Source organism: Prionailurus bengalensis, chromosome D2 (assembly GCF_016509475.1).
Source record: "Prionailurus bengalensis isolate Pbe53 chromosome D2, Fcat_Pben_1.1_paternal_pri, whole genome shotgun sequence".
Lineage (NCBI taxonomy): Eukaryota > Metazoa > Chordata > Mammalia > Carnivora > Felidae > Prionailurus > Prionailurus bengalensis.
The window spans coordinates 46,902,765-46,924,066 of record NC_057351.1 but is presented as its reverse complement, the minus strand read 5'-3'; the positions used below and the strand labels follow the sequence as shown (position 1 = coordinate 46,924,066).

At 38.9% G+C, this 21,302-nt stretch overlaps 1 protein-coding gene across 1 annotated transcript in view; it reads left to right on the top strand.

The window, feature by feature from the left end:
* The window catches only part of ERCC6 (ERCC excision repair 6, chromatin remodeling factor), a 79,425-nt gene that overhangs the window by 34,386 nt on the left and 23,737 nt on the right, over window positions 1-21,302 (top strand). Inside the window, exons 7-9 of the mRNA XM_043596836.1 lie at window positions 4,523-4,681; window positions 11,202-11,337; window positions 20,871-21,041. Of these exons, the coding sequence (XP_043452771.1) occupies window positions 4,523-4,681; window positions 11,202-11,337; window positions 20,871-21,041 (466 nt within the window). The remainder of the gene's footprint in view (window positions 1-4,522; window positions 4,682-11,201; window positions 11,338-20,870; window positions 21,042-21,302) is intronic.

Here is a 21,302-nt window from a genome sequence, read left to right as displayed (position 1 = left end):
CTTCTACACATGTAGTAAGTGAGTTGGCAAATATGCTCAAGAGTCAAGTTGAGGGGGCGCCTGGGTGGCGCAGTCGGTTAAGCGTCCGACTTCAGCCAGGTCACGATCTCGCGGTCCGTGAGTTCGAGCCCCGCGTCAGGCTCTGGGCTGATGGCTCGGAGCCTGGAGCCTGTTTCTGATTCTGTGTCTCCCTCTCTCTCTGCCCCTCCCCCGTTCATGCTCTGTCTCTCTCTGTCCCAAAAATAAATAAACGTTGAAAAAAAAAAAAATTAAAAAAAAAAAAAAAAGAGTCAAGTTGAGTGCATTTTTGTGAAAGTGTGAGATTTTCTGTTAAGGAAATTTCACAGTCGAACCAAACTTTGATTACTAGGAGCATATAGGATTCAGGGTATTGACTATTAACCCTATAGTAGTTAATGTAAGTACGTTTGCTTCTTTGTTTTAGTCTTTTTAAGAAAAAAAAATGTTTATGTTTGTTTACTTTTGACAGAGAGAGCAAGTGGGGTAGGGGCAGAGAGATTGGAGAGAGAGAGAACCCCAAGCAGGCTCTGCACCATTAGTGCAGAGCCTGATGTGGGGCTTGATCTCATGAACTGTGAGATCATGACCTGAGCCGAAACCAAGAGTCGGGTGCTTAACTGACTGAGCCACCCAGACGCCCCTGTTTTAATTAGTCTTAATTGCACATTTCTGGAAAGTATTTTGTGTTCATTTCTCAAAAACAGGTTTTTAAATATTTCATAAGTGTTATTAAACTTCTGTTCCTTTTCTTCTGCTATATGAGAAAAATTAATAGGATTGATGTGTCTCCATTTTTCTTTGATGATTAAGTTTTAGCCAGGCCAGTTTAATTTTAAGCTGTAGATATATTTTTGCTGTATTTACCGCCCTCTGTGGAATTAAATTAACAGGGTATAGTTGTACACAAGGGAGTCAGAAGGTACAATTATCTATTTAAGTGCTATTTTCTGCAAGATCGTGTTTAACTTTTAAAATTCTGTTTTGAAAATTTGCCCAGCAAATGCATTCATCTGTATAATGTAGCAATCAAATGACAAACTTCAGTCTTCTGACCTGACTTTTAGCCACACTAGCAAATGCAGTCTTGGGTTAGTGTGACAGTGCCAAGAAAAACCAATTATTTGTGGTTATTTGGTGATACTTCAGTCTCATGGGGGAAGCACAGTATAGTCATTTTTTACTATTTTATAATAGCCTGTAAAAAATCCTTAACTTTTTCTGAAGGAGTAATTTTTATATGCTTTTTAAAGGTTCTGAAAACGGAATTGTGTTAACTTGCTTTCATTTGAAGTGTGTAACTGTTTACAGTTTTTATTAGGAAACAAAAGCCACAGAACCTTAGTCTGTCAGTGGTGCTGCTGAAACCAGAACCCAGGGCCCCTGATGCCTCAGCCAGCATATGTGGGTGCAGTCTGAGAGCCTTTGTAGAAAGTCGTGATACGACTTACAGGGCCGCCTAATGGAGACTTTTCCTTAAACCATTTCTTTAGTGTTATTCATTTTATAAACACATAATCATATGCTATTCAGGTACCCTTGGAGATTACATTTGGAGCTGAGGAAACACCGGGCACGCTATTACTGCCTCTCCTGGGTCACATAGGATGCAGCTGTCTTAATGCCCTCCCAGACTCCCTTTGGGATACCATGCCAGTTGCCACTTTTTATTCCTTTGATGACTTCTCAAGTGCTCCTCTAGATTTTTCCTGCCTTAAGTTGATTGGCCCCAAACGAAGAGAGGTGTTGCACCCTTATTGGAGGGAGGCCATGTAGTTTAAAAGTGAAACACTAGAATGATCATTGGGAGATTGAGGTCCCTGCTCTGCCTGGAGGAGCTGGTCTCATAGTTGTTCTGCACCTCAGAAAAAGGAGGTTTGTCAGTATTTAGTGATTCCGATCGTACATCAGTTTTTTGGGGGAGTTTTTTGAACTACATCTTTTTTTTTTTCTATTTTGAGAGAGAGAGAGCCAGAAAAGGGGAGAGAGAGAAGACCAAGCAGGCTCCCTGCTCAGCACAGAGCCCGACATGGGGCTTGACCCCACAGCCATGAGATCATGACCTGAGCTGAAATGAAGAGTTGGAAGCTTAACCAACTGAGGCACCCTAGCACCCCTGAACCACATCTTTATCCACAGCTGAAATTGGTCCAGTGTAACTGGTTCACAGCAGCTTTTAGCCTAGATCAGTGTTTCTCATCCTGAGCACAACTGACATTTTGGGCAGAATAATTCTTTGTTGTAAGAATTATTCTGTGCATTGTAGGATGTTGAACAGCATCTCTGGACTCAACCCACTAGGTGACAATTATGCTTTACTAATTTTAACAGCCAAAAATGACTCCAGGGATTACCTAATGTCCCCTAGGTAACCAAATAACTCCCCATTGAGAACTGCTGGTCAAGATTATCTCCTAAGTGGAGTCAGTTTGGAAGGAGAGGTTCTGGATTTCAATTCTGGCTTGCTCATTTTTTTTCCCAGCGGTGTGACTTTTGGCAAGTTATTTAACCTCTGTGCTTTCATTTCCTAACTATAAAATGGGTTGATCATCTTTATGCAGGATGGTTGTGGGGCTGTATCCAAACCACCTGGCCAGCTGCCTCCCCAGCAGTTGGCTTCTAAAGGAGTTGGTAGCCATCATTCTCTGTACATACCGTGTGTTAATAGAACTTGTCCTTCTTCCTGGATCTAAAGTTCTTTTATCCATACTAGACTTTACTGTGTTTTGATTTTTAATCCTCTTCTTCAGGGGACATAATCAGTGTATATATTAACAAACTTAATGAGCAGCAGCATTCTTATTCAAAGTTTTCCTAATACGATAGTAACGGCAACAGCTAGAGTTACACTTTTGGAATTGATTTGCAAACTATTGGGGGGAAATTATAACATATAATTAAGAAGAGATTAGATAAGTGTGGCTCAGCAAGGACTGGAGTTCACAGAGAGATTCTAGGTAGACAGATCACATACTAGACTAAATATTGACCCAGTAAACCAACAAGAAAACCACCTGTATTGTTTCTTTCTTAAGTTTATTTATTTATTTTGAGAGAGAGCGAGAGAGCATGTGCGCAAAAGCGTGGCAGGGGCAGAGAGAGAAGGACAGAGAATCCTAAGCAGGCTCTTTGCTGACAGTGCAGAGCCTGACATGGGGATTGATCTCACCAACCACTGGGAGATCATGACCTGAACCAAAATCAAGAATCAGACGCTTAACCAGTGGCCACCCAGCTGCCCCCAAACTGTGATGGGGTGGAGCACTCATCAGCCTTGGTATTTTCTTTGGGGGAAAAAAAGAAAAAACTGTAGATTTTATTGTCCTGTAAGTGTTTTTTGCCTTAGATTTTTTTTTTTTTAAACTTGGTAATTTTCATACCATTCCATGATATTGTCTTTCCTTCACTCTCAGAAATGCCTCTTGCATTATTCCTTTTTTTAAGCTTCATTTTTAGATTGTAAATTATCCCTTTAGTGGAGAAAGGAAAATACCAACTTTTTTTTTTTTTTTTAAGAGGGGAACATATTATTTCTTTTTGTTTTGTACTCCTTATTTAAAATTTTAATAGCTCTGGAGGCGCCTGGGCAGCTCAGTCGGTTAAGCATCTGACTTCGGCTCAGGTCATGATCTCGTGGTCGTGGGTTTGAGCCCCGCGTCAGGCTCTGTGCTGACAGCTCAGAGTCTGGACCCTGCTTTGGATTCTGTGTCTCCCTCTCTCTGCTCCTCCCCCACTCACACTCTTTCTCTCTCAAAAATAAATAAACATTAAAAAAAATAAAATTTTAATAGCTCTGATCTTTTTGTATTTATGATAAACTCTCTGAATCAAATTCTGCTTTAAAATATTAAAAAGATTTTTTGTATTGTCTTTAAACTGTTCTTTTTTTGCATCTGCTAATAATATGACAGAATCATCTGTCATGTACTAATTTTGTGAGCAGCCCTTTTATTCAGACTTGTTTATGGCCTCAAAATTCAATTAAAATTTTCCTATAAAAAGATAATGTAATTGTCAAGTGACTTTTCAACAGTATATGCTGTAAATTGTGGTGTTCTGTCTTGCTTTTTGATGCTGCTGAGATAGAAAACGTAAATGTTAATGCCTCTTTTTCATAGACAAATTATTGGAACTTTATATAACTAAAGATATGTGAGATTTTTTTCCAGAAAGATATTGAATAAAAGACAATAAATTTTTGCTTGTTTACTAAGCTATTTCTAATGTTGAAAAAGAAATGAAATAGTCCCTAATTACCTCATCTATCAGTTTAATTAGAAATGTGTTAATGTGTTCTATAAAGAAAAATTTGTGATTTTATGCCTAGGTAATCAAAAATGTATGACCTTATAAATATAATACTCATGTAAAACACACATCCGGCATGTTTCTCTGACTGGTACTAGAACCTAGTCAAATGATTAATTCATGAGTACTTTCTGTTATGATCTGTATTATCCACCATTTGCCATTTTCTCTTTCTTGTTGGTGTTTGTTGTTGTAGGTACCAGCAGACAGGTGTTAGGTGGCTGTGGGAATTGCACTGCCAGCAGGCAGGAGGAATTCTGGGAGATGAAATGGGATTGGGCAAGACCATCCAGATAATTGCCTTCTTGGCAGGTCTGAGCTACAGCAAGATCAGGACTCGTGGTTCAAATTACAGGCAAGTGCTCCTCTGCAGACTGTCAGTCTGTGGAGCTCAATTAATATTTCATCAGATGTATTGCTGTGGAGGAGGGTCTTGTGAATTATTGATGACATTTCAATTACAATATTCCTTTAATTCTTTTAGTGGGGGACATCAAAGGAAAATTTTTACGAGACAATGGAGCTGTAGGGCAGGAGAAATTAAACATGTAACACTTTTAATGAATTCCAGGCATTGATGCTTCATTTTGCAGATGAGCCCCACTAGATATTTTGGGTCAATACAGTGTCTAAGGTTAGCTTCTACAAATGGATTGTTTACAAACTCAATTATGTTAATATCGATAGTTTACACAATATGGAATTTTAAATTGGGCATAATACCTTTAGTTCCATTTATTAAATTTTACATTAAAATATTTTGTTCTGGCAGGAGACCAGGTGAGCATTACAGTAAGTGCAAAGTCTATTCATGGGGAAGGTTGGAGCTTTGGAGAAGCCATTCTGCCGAATTTCTTTTATAATCAGTATGCTCGATAGTATTTATAGATAGTGCTTTTTTTTTTTTTTTTTTACATGAAATTACTTGTCTGCTCACTCTGCTTTCTTCTCCCTCTCCTAATCTTCAAGATTTTTATATCAATTCTAAAGCCAAAGCCTAAATGACTGCCTAAAATGATAGAAAATTATGTTTAGATTGCAATCTTTATTTTCTTTAGGAATTGAAATGAACTACTAAAGCTTTGGTATTCTGAAAGAATAAGCATTTAAACTATCAGTTCAGTGTGTTGGGATTGAAGTATTTTATCTTGAAATACAGTGAGCATTTATTTCCGTATTGAAGCTATAAATTGGCTCTATGTAAATCAGTATTGGTAAAACTAATAGTAGGTAAATCGTGTGGGATATTTATTCTTGAACCCAAATAATCTGAGAGCTCCTTGTATTTGAATAGGTTTATCTAATGGGTAACAATAGCAAGATATCTACCAAATGGTTATGTTGGTAGGAGCCAAATGCAAACCATAAACTATTGAGTAAAGAACTTTTTTTTTTTTAATCTTCAGTAGTGCTTTATTTTTCTTCATTACTCTTCCATTAATTTAACAGATCAGCCTTCTCATGAGTGTTACTTAAAGTTTTAGAATATTTTAGGAATATTTACATGACATAAGAAAGGGAAAAAACATTTGGAGATTTAAAAATACTAAATATTTTGTTATTACATGGAGGTTATACCGAAGCAGAGGTTTTGCTTCCACTATTAGAATTCTATTACATATTTTGCTGGGAAAGGTGGAAAGATTCCAGCCCGAGGGAAAAGTCATAGTTGAAAATGAACAGTTAGTGTGTTTTCTTCTCTATGAGTGTCAGTTTAGCATTTTAAAAAGTGATTTCTGTGTTCTAAATAAGCGCTTTGATTGGCTTGGCTCTGCATGTCTACATGGGTGTTTTTTTGTTTGTTTGTTTCTTTCTTTTTGGATAACTGGAATGCCCCAAGCTGCCCCTGATGGTTTCTAAGACTGTCTTTCTTTCCTTAAATGATATCTGGGATTTTCTTATTTCCCATCTCTTATCTTTCCTTCCCTTTCTATTATCATGAAACTTGTGTAGAGTCTGATATGCTGGGCCTAGGAAAACTCAGGTCATCCCTGCAGTGTAGTTTTGATCTAAAAATTAAAACTTGCTCTCTGGAGTGGTGGCAGTCTGACGAGGAGGGAAATCAGGGTTAACAGTGAGCAGCAGCTATAATCACTTAACCATCAATGCCCATATCCTCTGTTTCATAATGAAATAGTGTGGACTATTCATGCTGGACTGTAGCCCAGATTGTCTTTATTAAAATAGTATTGGTAGAAGTGGCTTCCCAGGATGCAGTTGTGTATCACCCAAACCACCGGGCCCTTTATGGATAGAGGTGTACTGGGGAGCTTGGTCCCCTCCACTTCCATGTGCCAGACCAAATTGTATCACATTTTCCTCACAAGTTTATAACATGTCCACCTCTGTAACTAGATGAACTTGGAGTTCTTCTTTGTGCTTATGTCCTAAAGAAAAATAGACAGATGGTCACATGAAGTTCTGCATGAGCTGACATTGCTTCCTTGGCTATTTACATTTTCTCTGAACCCCTGCAAGCCATAGACTTGGGGCCCTGACCTGAGATGGTCTTCGTGTTGCAATTTTATGGTCCATGATCATTAAAACAGTGTAAATCTCTGGGATGCCAAGAAGAAACTTGATGGTAAAGAAGTTCTTTTGGTTTTGTTTTTTAATGTATTTTGCATGTGTGTTTGGTTTTAAAAGAGGGAGTAGCTTATTACATGCATTTGTAAAAATCTATCCCAGATCATCATGTATACATACTACCTTCTCTTCCTGGGGCTGTTCCTGTTATAATGATAGGACCCCTGAATTTCATGATGGAGAGAAAATAAATTACTTACCTTTCAAACTTCAGTTAATAGAGTCTTGGATATCATTTAGTAATTTTCTGGTTACCAATAAGTGGCCTGAAAAAATTAATGAACTTCCAAAGGTAAATATTTTACTTTGTAATTCCTGGTAAGTTCTAACCAATGTATAGCAGATTTCCATCCTGCAGGTTGAAGTATTTGACTGTTGGAGCTATTGCCTTGCCCTAAACTCATTAGATAATCAATGATAATCAAAGATGAAAGAAATTTTAGCTAGTTTGGTAATTGATGCTAATCATTCTAGTACATTTAGCCTTTTCTTACGCTCATCTCACTGGTATTGAGGATTGGAAAAGGGTGATTCAGTTGATGTGACTGTTAATGGATTTGATTGACCCTTCTGTGGTTCAGGAACAATCTAGGTCTGTTCCTAGATTTCCACTCAATGTGAAAATCTTCATAGTCTTCTAATAGAGGGAAAATGGCAGAAATTAAAGGGTATAGTAATGCCAGATAGATGATTAGCTAGAATAAAATATTGGCCTTAAATGACAAAGTGTGAGTCATCAATGTAGCCGTTTGCAGAAAGCATGTGATAAAAAGAAAAAAATGCTGTATAACTGAATACAGTGTGTATGTATATTCATGCTTACTTGAAAGTGAGTTTGTGAATATTTTAAAGAGGTTTTGGTTGGTTGTTTCCTAATCCCTGCTAAGTGCATATTGATGATAACTCTTGTTCCCCTTGGAGGATGTAAAGAAGCTGGTGCATTTAATCCTTTTAGAAAGGAATGTAGCCATGGAAGAGGCCAGAGCAAAGTCATGCCCTCCCCAGGGAGCTTGAGGTCCTGCATGGGACCTGCCCTTAGTGAGGAGCAGATTCTGGCTTGGGAATTCAGTGAGAAGTGTCAGTCTGTTGTAGCCTCTGACTTGTTGAGACCTTAATATGGAGCAGAGGGGCAGAGACAGTGACTGTAGCTGAAGGGTGAGAGGATTTAGAAGTGGGTGGAGGCATTTTGTCACATTGGAATATAAGGGTAAGCCTCATTTTGGTTATGGCTTGTTTTCTATTAGGTATTTTTGAGTTGTGCAGAAGATTATTTTTAATACATCAAGCACTGTGTGATTTATTCTGAGTAACCTACAAAAAAATTTTTTTAAGCTCAGGAATTATTTACTGAGCTGTAGCAAGAAAATAAAAATTACATGATTCCTTAACTCAGAAATCATCTCTTTTAACATTTCAGTATATTTTCTAACAACGTTTAAGAAAATGTTTTCATTTAAAAAGGCCAATATACATTATCTCCTGTGGTCTGGGCATTGAGATCATTTGAAGAAGAGGCCATTCCTACCCTCAAGGAGCTTAGGAAAGATCTAATACACATTTACGATAAGAGTGATATGTGTCACGGTAGGGTTAGTATGGGGTCCTGTCTAGTGTGGATATACCACAGAAGGATCCTTAACCTATCTGGAGGGAAAGAGGAAGACCCTGGAGAAGCTCAAGAGCTAAAGCACAAGTAGATGGCAGTTAAGAGGGTAAGAGGGGACAAGGGGAAGGTTGAGAGATCAGAGGAGTATGTACTTTGTAGAAACTGGAGACAGCACTGGAAGGTGGAGTGCTGAACCACAGAGGCAGATGTTGGGATGGGGGCAGTGAGAGAGGTGAGGCTGAAGAGGTGAGCAGAGGTCAGATCCTTGTGGTCTCATAAGCCAGCTTAAGGTGTGTAGATTATTCAAGCGCAGTGGGCAAACATTGAAGGCTTTCAAGCAAAGGGATGAGACATTCAGATTTTGCCTTTCTGAAATGACTGTGCTAAAAAGTGTAGTAACCTAGGTAAGAGGTGATAGTGGCCAGAACTGGAGCATTAACAGTGTAGATGGAGAGAAGGGTGCCTTTCAGAGGGATTTAGGAGGTAGACATGGCATGAAGTCAGCATAGGTTGGGTATGGTGGAGAACAAGAGGGACAGATCAGAGAGGAAGCGTGCATTTCTAATTTGGATACCTGGACAGTGGGTGACAGTTCTTTCCATTGGGTTTGGAAACATGGGAGGAGGGCGAGGTAGAGAAGAATGATGTGTGGTGCTGTGGGGACATCTAAGTCAGCTAGCAATTAGACATTCAAGAGTATGGTACTTTGCAGTTCAGGAAAGAGATCTGAGGTGGGGACCTAGATTTGAGGGCATCAGTGTAAAGGGAGAAATTACAACTATGGGAATTAATGAGGTAGCTTGGGGAAAGCATATGCAGTGTGCATCTAGCATCAGATATTCAGCATCCTTTTGGGGCAGAAAAAGGTGGGGGAGGGGGAGAGTGGCAGTGACTCTGCCCCAGAATGAGTGAGAGGTAAGGACAGGCAAAGGGATTGGTCAGACAAAAAAGGGATACTTTTTCCACTGTAACAGGGGGAAAGGGCAGGATGGTACACATGCAGTGAGTTACCTGTGGTGTGCAGTGTATCAGGATATTTTTACTGCCAGTAAGGGAAACCTTATGTCGAGTCAATGTTCACAGTACGTGTAGTATACCTAAGAACCTATGGAGGAGGTGGGCAGTGGACACAGTATGATCAGCAGCTCAGTGATGTGATCAGGGACCCAGGGACTTCAGTTTTCTCCTATGGCCAGTTCTTAGTCATCAGGTCTCCTTGCACTGTAACCCAACTGCCCATCAGCCATTGGTAGGAGCACCCAAAAGAGCAAACTCTGCCCCAGCCTAGAATGGAAGTCCGTCCTTACCCTGAGTGAACCAGGCTTGCCAGGCCCTGAGTGGAAGAGTGAGCATCACCAGGGGGTACTGTGTGCTGACTGCTGTGCGTGAACCAGGGTTCCTGCTTTTCCCCTCTCGCCTCAGCCAGGCAGTCGTCAGTCCCATCAAGTACATGTGTGGGAAGGAAGAGAGGATACCTAACAAAATGGTGGTTCTGTTAGGAAGGAGAGAGGAGAGATGGATGTTGAGATAGTGGCCACCAGGACCAATCCACCGGCTCTCCGTGTGTAAGTGAGATGGGATGATTCCATAATTTGGTTTTTTTAAAAGACTTCTTATGAGTATTATTCCAGGTTTTTAAATATTCTTCAAAAATGATTTTAATGGTTATATGATATTCAATCTTATTTAACAAGCTTGTAATATTTGCTATCTGGCCCTGTTGTGAGCATTTTACAGGTGTTAACTGATTTAATCTTTATATAACCCTATATGATCAGTACTATTATTATTCCCATTTTAAGATGTGAAAGCTGAGGTTCAAAGAGGTTAAGTTGATGTGCCCAGGATCTTGCACTTTATGTGTGCAAGAGCACACATATGTGTGCAGAGCTGGAGTCCAGACCCACTGGCTTGTGCTGAATTAAAGAAATGGGATGGTTTGTTCAGTCGTTGTCTTTATGGACGTTTAGGTAGCACTCACTTTTTCCACAACGTAAATATGCTATGGTGTGTATCCTAGTACATAAATGTTTCTTCAGGATTGCTGGGTCAGTGGGTGACTGTCGTTAAGCCTCTTGCCACTTAGTGCTCTGTTGCTCTGTGAGAACAGCGCAGCTGTGCTCGTGGCATGGGCTTTCCAGTGGAAGCGGTCACTGTGGTGCCCTCCAGAGGAGCGAGCAGCACCATGCAGCGAAGGCAGGCTGTGGTGGGCAAAGACTGGCTCTAGGCCTTGCCGCGTCTGCTGGTAACCATGTTGCCTCAGGCGTGCCGGCCTCCAGAGCCCTGGAACACTGCAGCATTCCTGTCCTGCTTACTTTCTAGGGCTGTGCAGTTGATTGAAATTGTGTGAGTGAAAACTCTTCATAGGCTGTAAAGCTTCAAACAGAAGATTCTCTTTGGTTTGAAGAAACCTGTAATATTTTCCCTTATCTGGAGAAGAGGAAAGGAAAGTATTTTTGTTATGTAATTTTTGTTCAATTTCCATTTACTTTACTCTAGATTTCACTTACTGGGTTTTAACCTCAATAGCTTTTTCTTTAAAGAAAAAATAAATTTCCATAGCTAGGCTCTTCTTTTTTAAACTGTTAGCTTTCTACTTGTTTCCTTTTTTGTTTTTTAGTGCTTAATCACCCATATGCTGTCATTCATGGTTGTGTTTTCTTCTTGGATGTTTTGGGTGCAGGTTCAAGGGGTTGGGTCCGACTATAATTGTCTGTCCAACGACAGTGATGCATCAGTGGGTGAAGGAATTTCACACGTGGTGGCCTCCGTTCAGAGTGGCAATTCTGCATGAAACTGGCTCTTACACTCACAAAAAGGTAACACTATAATACTTCAGTACCTTATGGTTTGCTTGGTTTTAAAGTCTTCCATTTTACATATTTGTTTTCCCTCTGATGCCTATATTTCTCACATGTATGTTCGTATTTCTTTTCTGCATTAATCTTATTGTCACTGATTTAATTTAGATCTCTGTATTTTCAAAACAATTAGGAATGTAAGCTTTATCATTCTAACAGTTCATAGTGGTGTTGAGACATGTTTGTTGTCCAGCAAAGTACAACTGGTCACAGACGGGGCACCACAAGCCTACTAGCATGAGTGGGACCGTACATCGGGGCTTACATAACAGTCAGCCAGCTGGATTTTGGGCATTAGTGGCCTTACACAGTTTAAGGAAAGAGTAATAGAACACCTCATTGGTAAATGCATTTAACGTGCTTTTAAATATATTCTTAGTGACGAAAGAACAATCTTCCTTTTTGCGAATTTCCTAATTTGTTTTGTTGCTTTTTAGTTAAGTTGCTTTTTTGGTCTCTGAATTCTTGGTCATCATGTAAGCATAACCACTGGATTTTGAAAGTTGAATTTCTTCACTTATTTGTAGTTTTAGTCACATTAAAAAGGAAGTTTACCTGTGCTCCAATGGGTAGCATAGAGAGGTTGTATTATACGTTTAAATTCTCATCTCTGACCATCCAGACTCTGCCTAAATGAATAATTACCCTTCTTTGCTGTGGGTTTGCAGGTTACATTATTGACGGGAAGTGGCGGTTTGTTATGAGTTCTTTCTTTCCCAAGTCTTTGGGGCTCTTGAGTGAGCTCTTGTGTTCCCCCCACAAGAGCAGCGTACCTGAAAGAGCTGCTGAATGTTTGCTTCACTGAGGTGGATGCATGTGAGCCACTAAACTCCACTTTCCGCGGGTTCACCCAGTACCCCTTTCCTCCCAGAGTCCCATTTTGTTCATGATCGTGAGTAAGTGGAACTTTTGATAGAAGTGAATAAGGACTGTTTATAATTTGGTAGCTCAAGGTTGGTGAGATGGAATCTTGCTTATAGTAGCTGCTGTTAAAATCAGTCGACTTTGCCTTGAATTTTAAGTGATGGTAACAAACTGAATTAAAATAATTAATGAAGTAGGTTAATGCTGTGATCAAAACAAAACAAAAAAAAATCCAGTGATTTTTAACAGCATGAAAATAACAGTTCAGATTGTTCTTTCTAGTCAAACTAAATTGTAACTATCTTTCCGTCAACCCTGTAAAACATTTTTGATGCCTTTTTTCACTTGTCTGTCTATTGATGTTTCTTAATGTTTTATGCTGCAAACTCTTGCAGCAGGATTCATTAGTTGATGCTTCTCTTTAAGAGGTACACTTTTCATATGTTCCTCTTCAACCTTTTCTTTTCTTTTGGGATACTGAAGGGCATTTATTCACTTTCACCATATATCGTGGCTTACCTGCATTTCCTCTTTTATTTTAAACTGAAGAACTGTCTTCATATAAGTGTAAGGTCTCTGTTGGTGCGACTTGCTTCCTTGTTTGGAGGGCAGAACTTTAAAGAATAGATATTTCACTTTTGTTTACAGTGGTTTCATCTTCTGAGGTCGTTTTGCACACACAGACACCTGCATACATATGAATGTTCATAATTTTTTCAGTGCTTTACCATTTACCAAGGACCTTAACCTGAAGTTTCTTATCTAACTTTTGAGGAAAAGCTGTAGACTTGTGTTTTTCCTCTGACCCTTAATTAACTCTACCATTTCTTTTCCATTATGAAGTATTCCAGATCTCTAAAGATGTAAGTTGTTATGCAAAAGATAAAAAAGATGTTCATTTGCATCTTACAGACTAGTCTTGACTTAGAAACACAATCAGTTTATTACTCATTATTGTTAGTATCAGTTTGTTATTTGTGATGAGGACACATTGAAAATACTTTAAATCCTTTGCACAGACCTTGTTACTAACACTTCCTGAGATCAGAACTCCAGCTGTTGGATTCAAACACCAAAGTGACATTTGATACCTTTGCCCCTTCCTTTTATATTTATGTGTGAAGATCTTTGTCACCACCCCACGCATTCCTGTTGGCTTACAGATAATGTGTTACATTGCAGTACAGTTTATGTTTTTTAATCATATTTCAAATATTCTGTCATTGCTAGTCTGACGTCTAACCCAGCATGTAATGCCTAACTTACTTTCTGTCCTTATCAGCTGAGATTCTTTTTCTCCATGGTGGGGCTTTCTGTGTCCAGTAGCTGTCCTATCTAAATGTGATAATGGTGCTCTGGCATAGGGACATTCAGTGATAGAGAAAATACAGAAGAGAAATTCTCTTTAGAAAACTTAAAAGTAATAATTCAAGAATTGTTCTCCTTATTCAAGTAGATTGTCTTGATTTTCCTAATGATTTGTTGTAGCTGATATGGTGTAAAAATTTAAAAACTAGAAAAAAATTTCATTTAGAGAACAGACATCAAATGATCAAACCATTTCTGAATGGAACACATCTATCATTCTTCTTCCTTACATTGCCTTGTAGCTTCCCACCTCTCTCACCATGTGACCCTATATTATCTTTGTTACTATTGTATTTGATTGACAGCATAATTTAGAATTATCAAGTGCAAACCCAGGAGCCATGCAAAAATATATGTGGCTAATATTTCAGCCAAACAATCAAATCAGATAAAGACGTTTTCAGTCTTCTGAATCATCTTTAATGGTCAATTGAAATCTCATCTAATAGGAATCTAAGATTTTCCATTTCTCATTGTGTTTCATGATCCCTTTTTTCTAACATAGAGAAACTTGATATGAGTCAGTTAGCATATATTTGTTGAATAACTATAAACATGATATTGTACGTATTTGATGCTGTTAGGGCTCCAAAAAATGGATGTGATGTTTTTAACTGACCTTGAAAAGCTAACCCATTTTCTTGGGGAAAGAAAATATATGAAAAGATAATAAAAGAAGGCAGTTTTGTGATACTTCTCACATAATTCACAGTGGGTGGTGGCGTCTTTAGCACTGTTATGAAGTTTAATTATTAAGGACCCTTTTTTCAATTTGTTGGAAGATACATAATGAGAAATTTCATGCTTATATTCTGAAACAGTTGTCACTTTGTCTCTCCTACCTTTTCCTGCTGTGTAGGATATAGTAATTATGTGGAATATTTTCGATAATTCAAAGAGTTTAATCTCACTTTGACAAATTTGTGGCACTTAGAGGCAGAAGAGTGGGAAATGGAACAATAGCTTAAAGGCTCCAAAGCATACATTTTGTCATTACCAGACTAGGGTTCCAATCTTGGATTTGCCGTTTGATAGCTTTGTGACCTTGGGCAAGTCATTTAGCTTCTCTGAGCCTAGTTTGATGTCCTGAAAAATGAGTATTTTTTTGGTAATTTTGTGAAGAGTTATTGGGGTAATAGATGTACACAAAAGCTTAGTGTTATCCTTGGCATGTAACTCAGTTAATTCTTACTGTTAGAAACAAAGAATGTTGTAGACTCCTTCTTCTCAGTAGTCAAGAAAAGATGCTCTGATGTTTCTGACTGAGTATAAATACATTCTAGATAGAAGGTTCACACTTGCTTTATCAAACACGTTCGTGGGCATTCACTTCTAGACCTTTTTTTCTCACATCCAGATACGTTTGGCCCCAAATGGAAACAATGAAATAGCATGTTGAAATTCTTTTTGCAAAATGCAAGGTACGATTAAAGAACAAACCACAGGAAAACGTGGCTGTTTGATGAAACTGCCATCACGTGTTCTTTAAAAAAAGGCCTGTTTTCTGGAATGCTAGGAGTCAAAAGACTTGGCTTTTTAACGAGCTGGAAGGGAGTCAAGTAGAGACATAACAGATAAAAGTAGAAAAGGACCACATGGTCCCTCAAGCATCCTAAATATTTCAGACCCATTCCAAGTACACAAATTATAACACAAAGTGATGTAATTCCTATTAACTTTAGAGACAGTGTATACACCTGATACAAGAAATGATAGATGCTATGCTTGTTCTGTGAAGTATATTGTAAAATTATGTTGCTGGAGCCCTTTTTTCTTCATTGTCAGCACAAATCCTTGTTTATTAAAGATTTAGCTTGAAGGAAATTTTAATTAATTACAGGTGCAGTAAATCCTGCCCGGGAAGCTGCCGTGCTGTGTTTACCGTGAATGGCCTTCATGTGCCTGTGCTCCACTCCGCTCTCCCCGCTGCCTGACAGTGTGATTTATGGCTGTTGTTTTCTACCAGTCCACTGTTTGCCCTCTAGGAGGGATTGGTCTCCTGAGCCTCCATAATAACAGCAGCACTTCCACAGACATCTTTTAATGACAACAGCACTGCATTCAGTAAGTCAGGCTAATTGCAGATGTACCCTATTAATTGCAAAAACTAGGAGAGGTTACATATTTTACAAGCTTTTAATTTGAAACCGCCCGAGATGATTTGTCTTAAGTGTTTGGATAGAGACGTCCATAATATTCAACAATTCACCATTATTGAAACTCCAGTCTAGGCAGTTATAGAATTCTGAGATTGAATCAGGTGAAAACAAATAATCTTAGATGGTGTTTTTACCCAGTGGCTGTTAAGTGGAGGTTATATTTTCAATAGGGATATTTTTTTAAAAAGATTCTTACTCTTTTTATAAAAGTGTCCTTTTGATTCTTAATCACTGTCATATATCTTCTGAATATGGTAGAAATTCTGTATTTCTATAGCTTAACATTACAGAATTTTCCAAATAAACTTTGATCCTTATACCTGCAAAAGAAGCTGAACATGGTTCCACTGGTGTGTATTTGACGGGCTTGGCATCTCATTTGTTTAACTCTGTTGAAGTGATGTCCAGAATCCAGTTTGGAGCAGTATTCCTGGGGGGTTAATGGAATGACCATCCTGAATCTAACAGGAGTTTCAGGGTCATGAGCAAGCAGGCCTACATTTGCGGGGTTTGGCTACAATGCAGTGGATGTTTTATAAACGTGAGTGGTAATTTGACTTGTGCTGTTTTTGAAGCCCCAAACATTTGTACTTGTTTTCACCCGCCTCTTCTCTCTATGTATACACAGAGCTCCAGGTCTAGAGGAGAAATTAAGCACTCACGTTCTGTATTTCAGTTTGCTATCTTCCTGGGTCCTACCTGCTTCATGACTTTGAGCAGCCACTGCTCTCCTGGAGGGGAAAATGGGAGTAGAGTTGTGGTAGCTGCCTGAACACAGTCTCAGGGGAAAATTTAGATGCAGAGGAATTATTAACATCTACTCGGGCTTCAAAAAATCGCAGGACTGACGGGATGAGGTGTTTGAGGTAGAGTAGTGCTTCTTTGGACAGCCTGCTTTTCTTCGTGGGCACTACTGGTAGCTGTGGTGGGGGCAGTGGCATTGGAATAGCAGCGTCGTAAGGGCAAAGTGGAGGGAGGTGAGTCCCAGGAGAACCTATATGTGTGTTTGTAAAGCTGTGAGCCCTGAGGTTTTTACTGTACATTCATCATAAGGTACAAAGTTGGGAAATGGTTAATCACGTGTGGTCTTCAGTGTAGTACTGTGCAGGCATTGAAAATTGGGAATAGGGGGATGGCAGAGTAGTAGTCATAATAATAATAATAATAATAATAATGATAATGATAATACAGATCTCCCGTTGAACCTTTAACATACCAGATATCCTAATTATCCTCTAAGGCAGTTTTATTAACTTGGAAGTTTTGAGTGTGTTATGACATGAGAAGGTCATTTCTCCCACTTTATATTTCTCTTTCAAAATTCTTCGGCTCCTATTGTACCCTTTTATACTCTATTGAATTGAAAAATATTCCAATCCTAGTTTATTAACGTATTAGTAAAGTCATTTTTGAAGATGTTGAGTTTTACAAAATTTGTATAATTGTGATTACATGAGTTATTACATCAGGTTTCCTAATATTTTGCTCTTGTATTCCTGTGATGAGCCTTATTAGGTTAATATACTACTAGATTTTATTTATAAAGTAATGGATCTCTAGTAGGGAGTGCACACATGTGTGTGTTGTGTCTATTAGTTTTGAAAACAAGGTTTTACTAGTCTTACAGTAATGAATTGAAATGCATCCTGTCTTTTCCTGCTTTTTGGAACAGCTTAAACAACAGGATGGATTCTTACTTTACTCATGAAACCCTTTGGGTCTGGTTGACTTTTGGTGAGAAGAGCATACCATCTTTTTCAAGTTCTTCAGTAATTGGTCTGATCAGTTTGTCTCATTTTTCTTGGGTCCATTTTGGTACTTTATGTTTTTAATAGACATCTTCTGTCAAAGTGTTCAGGGTTTTGGCATTAGCTCACCAGTGGTGTTGGTGAGAATACATATTTGTGTATTGTCTACATCTGGGTTGTATTCCTTTGACATTTCTCATGCGGTGCATCTGAGTCTGCTTTCTGGGCTGAGTTTACAGAGGTTTGTCTGGTCTTTTCAGTGAGCTGTTTCGATTTTTACTTTTTTAGTTCTACCAGGGTTTTTATTTTATTTTTTTAAATGTCCACTAATTTTTGTTTTTATCGTGTTCTCTCATTTTCCTTTTTTAGCAGATTGCATTGACTGCTTAGTTTGATATCTGCCTCAGTGGCACGTAAAGAACGAGTATTCTCTGTGTGGTCAAAAGCTCTGTGGATAGCTATTACAAGGAGCTCATGGAGAGTGCACATCAGAACATTTGTATCTTAATTTTTGACCTTTTGTTTTCTTTAATCTTACTTTCTCTCTTCTGACCTGTCAAAAACTCTGGGAGGCTGTGGTCGGTTGTCCTGCAGGCTGCAGGTGTACTGTTTCGTCAGTGCAGCTCTGAGTGCTTGTGCTCGTGGGTTGTTGTAGGGCTTTTTGGTAGACAGGTGCCTGGCCATGCCTGGCTCCTCTTCCTTGGTGTGTTGTCTCCTTTAAAATATCAAATGCCCCTCTTTTTTTCTGGTCAGTTCCTTTTGTCTGATATTTGTATTTCTAGATCTGCCCTGTTTCTGTTTGCATTTCTTGGGTAATTCCCATATTTTCAACTTTCAGTGCCAGTCTAGTTTGGGTCTAAGGGTTTGGCTGTGTGTACCCACCCATTGGAAAGTCTTGCTGCTAATGACCTGCTATCGTTGTGGAGACCCCTGGTACATTTAGTCTGAAACCAGCTATTGTATTTTTTGTGTTCTATTTTCCAGACTTTTTTCCCCTATTTTCTCTTACCTTTCCCCCTTGATAATTCTACAGTCTGTTTCTTTTCTTGTATTTGTGTTGAAGTAGCAACTGTGGATCAGTAGGTGGGCTTGTTTTTTACAAATGTAAATCCAACCTATTTTTCTTTCACAATTAAGAACCACACCGTGTGTGTCACCTGTGCCCCTTTCTGTCCTTAGACAGGGTGGTATTTTTAGTACACTTTTATTTTCTCCGGTACACACTCTAGGTTTTCTTAAACCAAACAGGAATTTCAGTGACACTTAAAAATATATCCCTTTTTGTGTTTTAGATTTATTCTGAACAGTTTCATTAGCATTTAAAACAATGCTTTCATATTCACCTACTGTTTTTTTTTAATTTTTTTTTTCCCAACGTTTATTTATTTTTGGGACAGAGAGAGACAGAGCATGAACAGGGGAGGGGCAGAGAGAGAGGGAGACACAGAATCGGAAACAGGCTCCAGGCTCTGAGCCATCAGCCCAGAGCCTGATGCGGGGCTCGAACTCCCGGACCGCGAGATCGTGACCTGGCTGAAGTCGGACGCTCAACCGACTGCGCCACCCAGGCGCCCCCACCTACTGTTTTAATATAGGTTTCCCCACTACCCAAAAGTAGAGCGTTCCCATAAAACCTTTCATACACTGAAGTGGCATGAAGAGAAGAAGCCCTTGTCATTAATTTATATGGAAAAACGAGCATCCCCAGTCCGCAAAAATAACCTCTCTAAGGCTTTTCTGATACTTTACGACACATCTTGCTAACATGCACAAAACAAGTCAAAATACAGCACCAAACGCATATGGACCCGCTTCCAAGCATGGCAGCTTACTGCCAAGATGCTGAGTGTAGTTCCTGGAGAAGGAGCCTGGTGGCGCCACTCTAGTTGCTGGGGTGCATAATGCTTCTAGAATGGCTCCCTGCTAAACAAACACTGAACGCTAATTTTGCTTTTCACCTTTTCTCATAAAAGCGAAATCCTCTTTGGATTTCTGTTGGTTGGCAAAAACAGATACTAATACAGGTCTTTCCTAAAAGTGAAGTGGCTAGTTTGAAGCAGAGGATACCTGTTATTTATATTGAGAACTGGTATATATATATTACATGTAATTTTTCCTTAAATTTTTTTTTCTTTTACAGTTAAGTATGAGGCAGCATTGCCTAATATTTAGTTAATACTAGCTTTGGAGTTGGCTGCCTTTATACTTTCAAATCGTGAGTCCTCCTCTTACCAGCTGTGTGACCTGGTCTGTTACTGGTTTCCTCATCTGTAAAACAGGGGTTAGTAATAGGACCTCTGTCCTTTTTCATAGAGTTGCTGCAAGTGCTCTGTGTGTGATGAGCATTTCGGTTCAGGGAGCTCTGCTGTCGCCGTTCTGCAGAGTGCTGTGTGTTTTAGACACACTTTCTTCTGCCCTTGGAAAGGTACCATGTTCTTTGGTGCAGTCACCTCTCACTGGCTGGATATATAACATACCAATCTGTCTCTAGTTTGTTTTCTGTTTCTGCCTGTCTGAAGGTGAATTTATTGTTTCTCTCAGGCATGACTGCTAGTCTGGATCAATGCAGAATTCCAGGGTCAAAGCCTTCCCCCTACAATTATGGAGAGATTGTCCCTTTGCTACCTTAAAAAAAAAATCATTGCTTTTATGTCCTTTTCTACTCTCTTCTCTCGGATTTCGTGTTCTATACTGGTAGAGCTCCTGGATTTGTCTTGTCTCCTTGGTTTTTCTCTCATTTTCTTTTTCTGGTTTTAAAATAATCACTTCCCATCTCCTTGTTGATTTAAATTTAACAAGGATTGACACGGAAGGATATTTTAGAAAAATAAAAATTGGGTAAGTGTTTACATATTATAACTTTTTCTAGTCTTCTTTTGAGGCTCCCCCGCTTAATAGTAGATATGGTAGTCTGTGTGTACCATTTACAGATTAATGAAACATAAAGTAAACTTCCAGTGCTAATAATGTATAATTGTGTATATTATGTTTGTATACATATTTTAAAAGTGCATTAGATTATATCATGATTGAAAGGTTGCCACTTGGGGCACCTGGGTGGCGCAGTCGGTTAAGCGTCCGACTTCAGCCAGGTCACGATCTCGCGGCCCGTGAGTTCAAGCCCCGCGTCAGGCTCTGGGTTGATGGCTCGGAGCCTGGAGCCTGTTTCCCATTCTGTGTCTCCCTCTCTCTGCCCCTCCCCCGTTCATGCTCTGTCTCTCTCTGTCCCAAAAATAAATAAACGTTGAAAAAAAAAAAAATTTATAAGAAAGGTTGCCACTTAAAGAGTAACACTCATTTAACTTATTTAAATGAGCTTATTTAAAACTGGCTTTTCCATTTTATATTTTAGGAGAAACTAATTCGAGATATTGCTCATTGTCATGGCATTTTGATCACTTCTTACTCCTACATTCGGCTGATGCAAGATGACATTAGCAGGCATGACTGGCACTATGTGATATTGGATGAGGGGCACAAAATTCGAAATCCAAATGCTGCTGTCACCCTTGCTTGCAAACAGGTATGACCTTTTATAACTGGGGGATTTCCAGGTGAAAAATAGTGTTTAATTGAGAGTAACACACTTAGGGGCTTTGCATAAAGGATTTGAAATACACATTTTGCTTTAATGCAGAAAATTCTTTATTTTTGCCCATTATCATATTTTTAAAAATTCTAATTGTTCACATTACTAAATGTCTCTTTTAGGGGTCATTTGTTAAGATGTAACCAAACCTGACTCTGGTCTGTAGTATTCAGCTTGAACAATAAGAAAAATTCT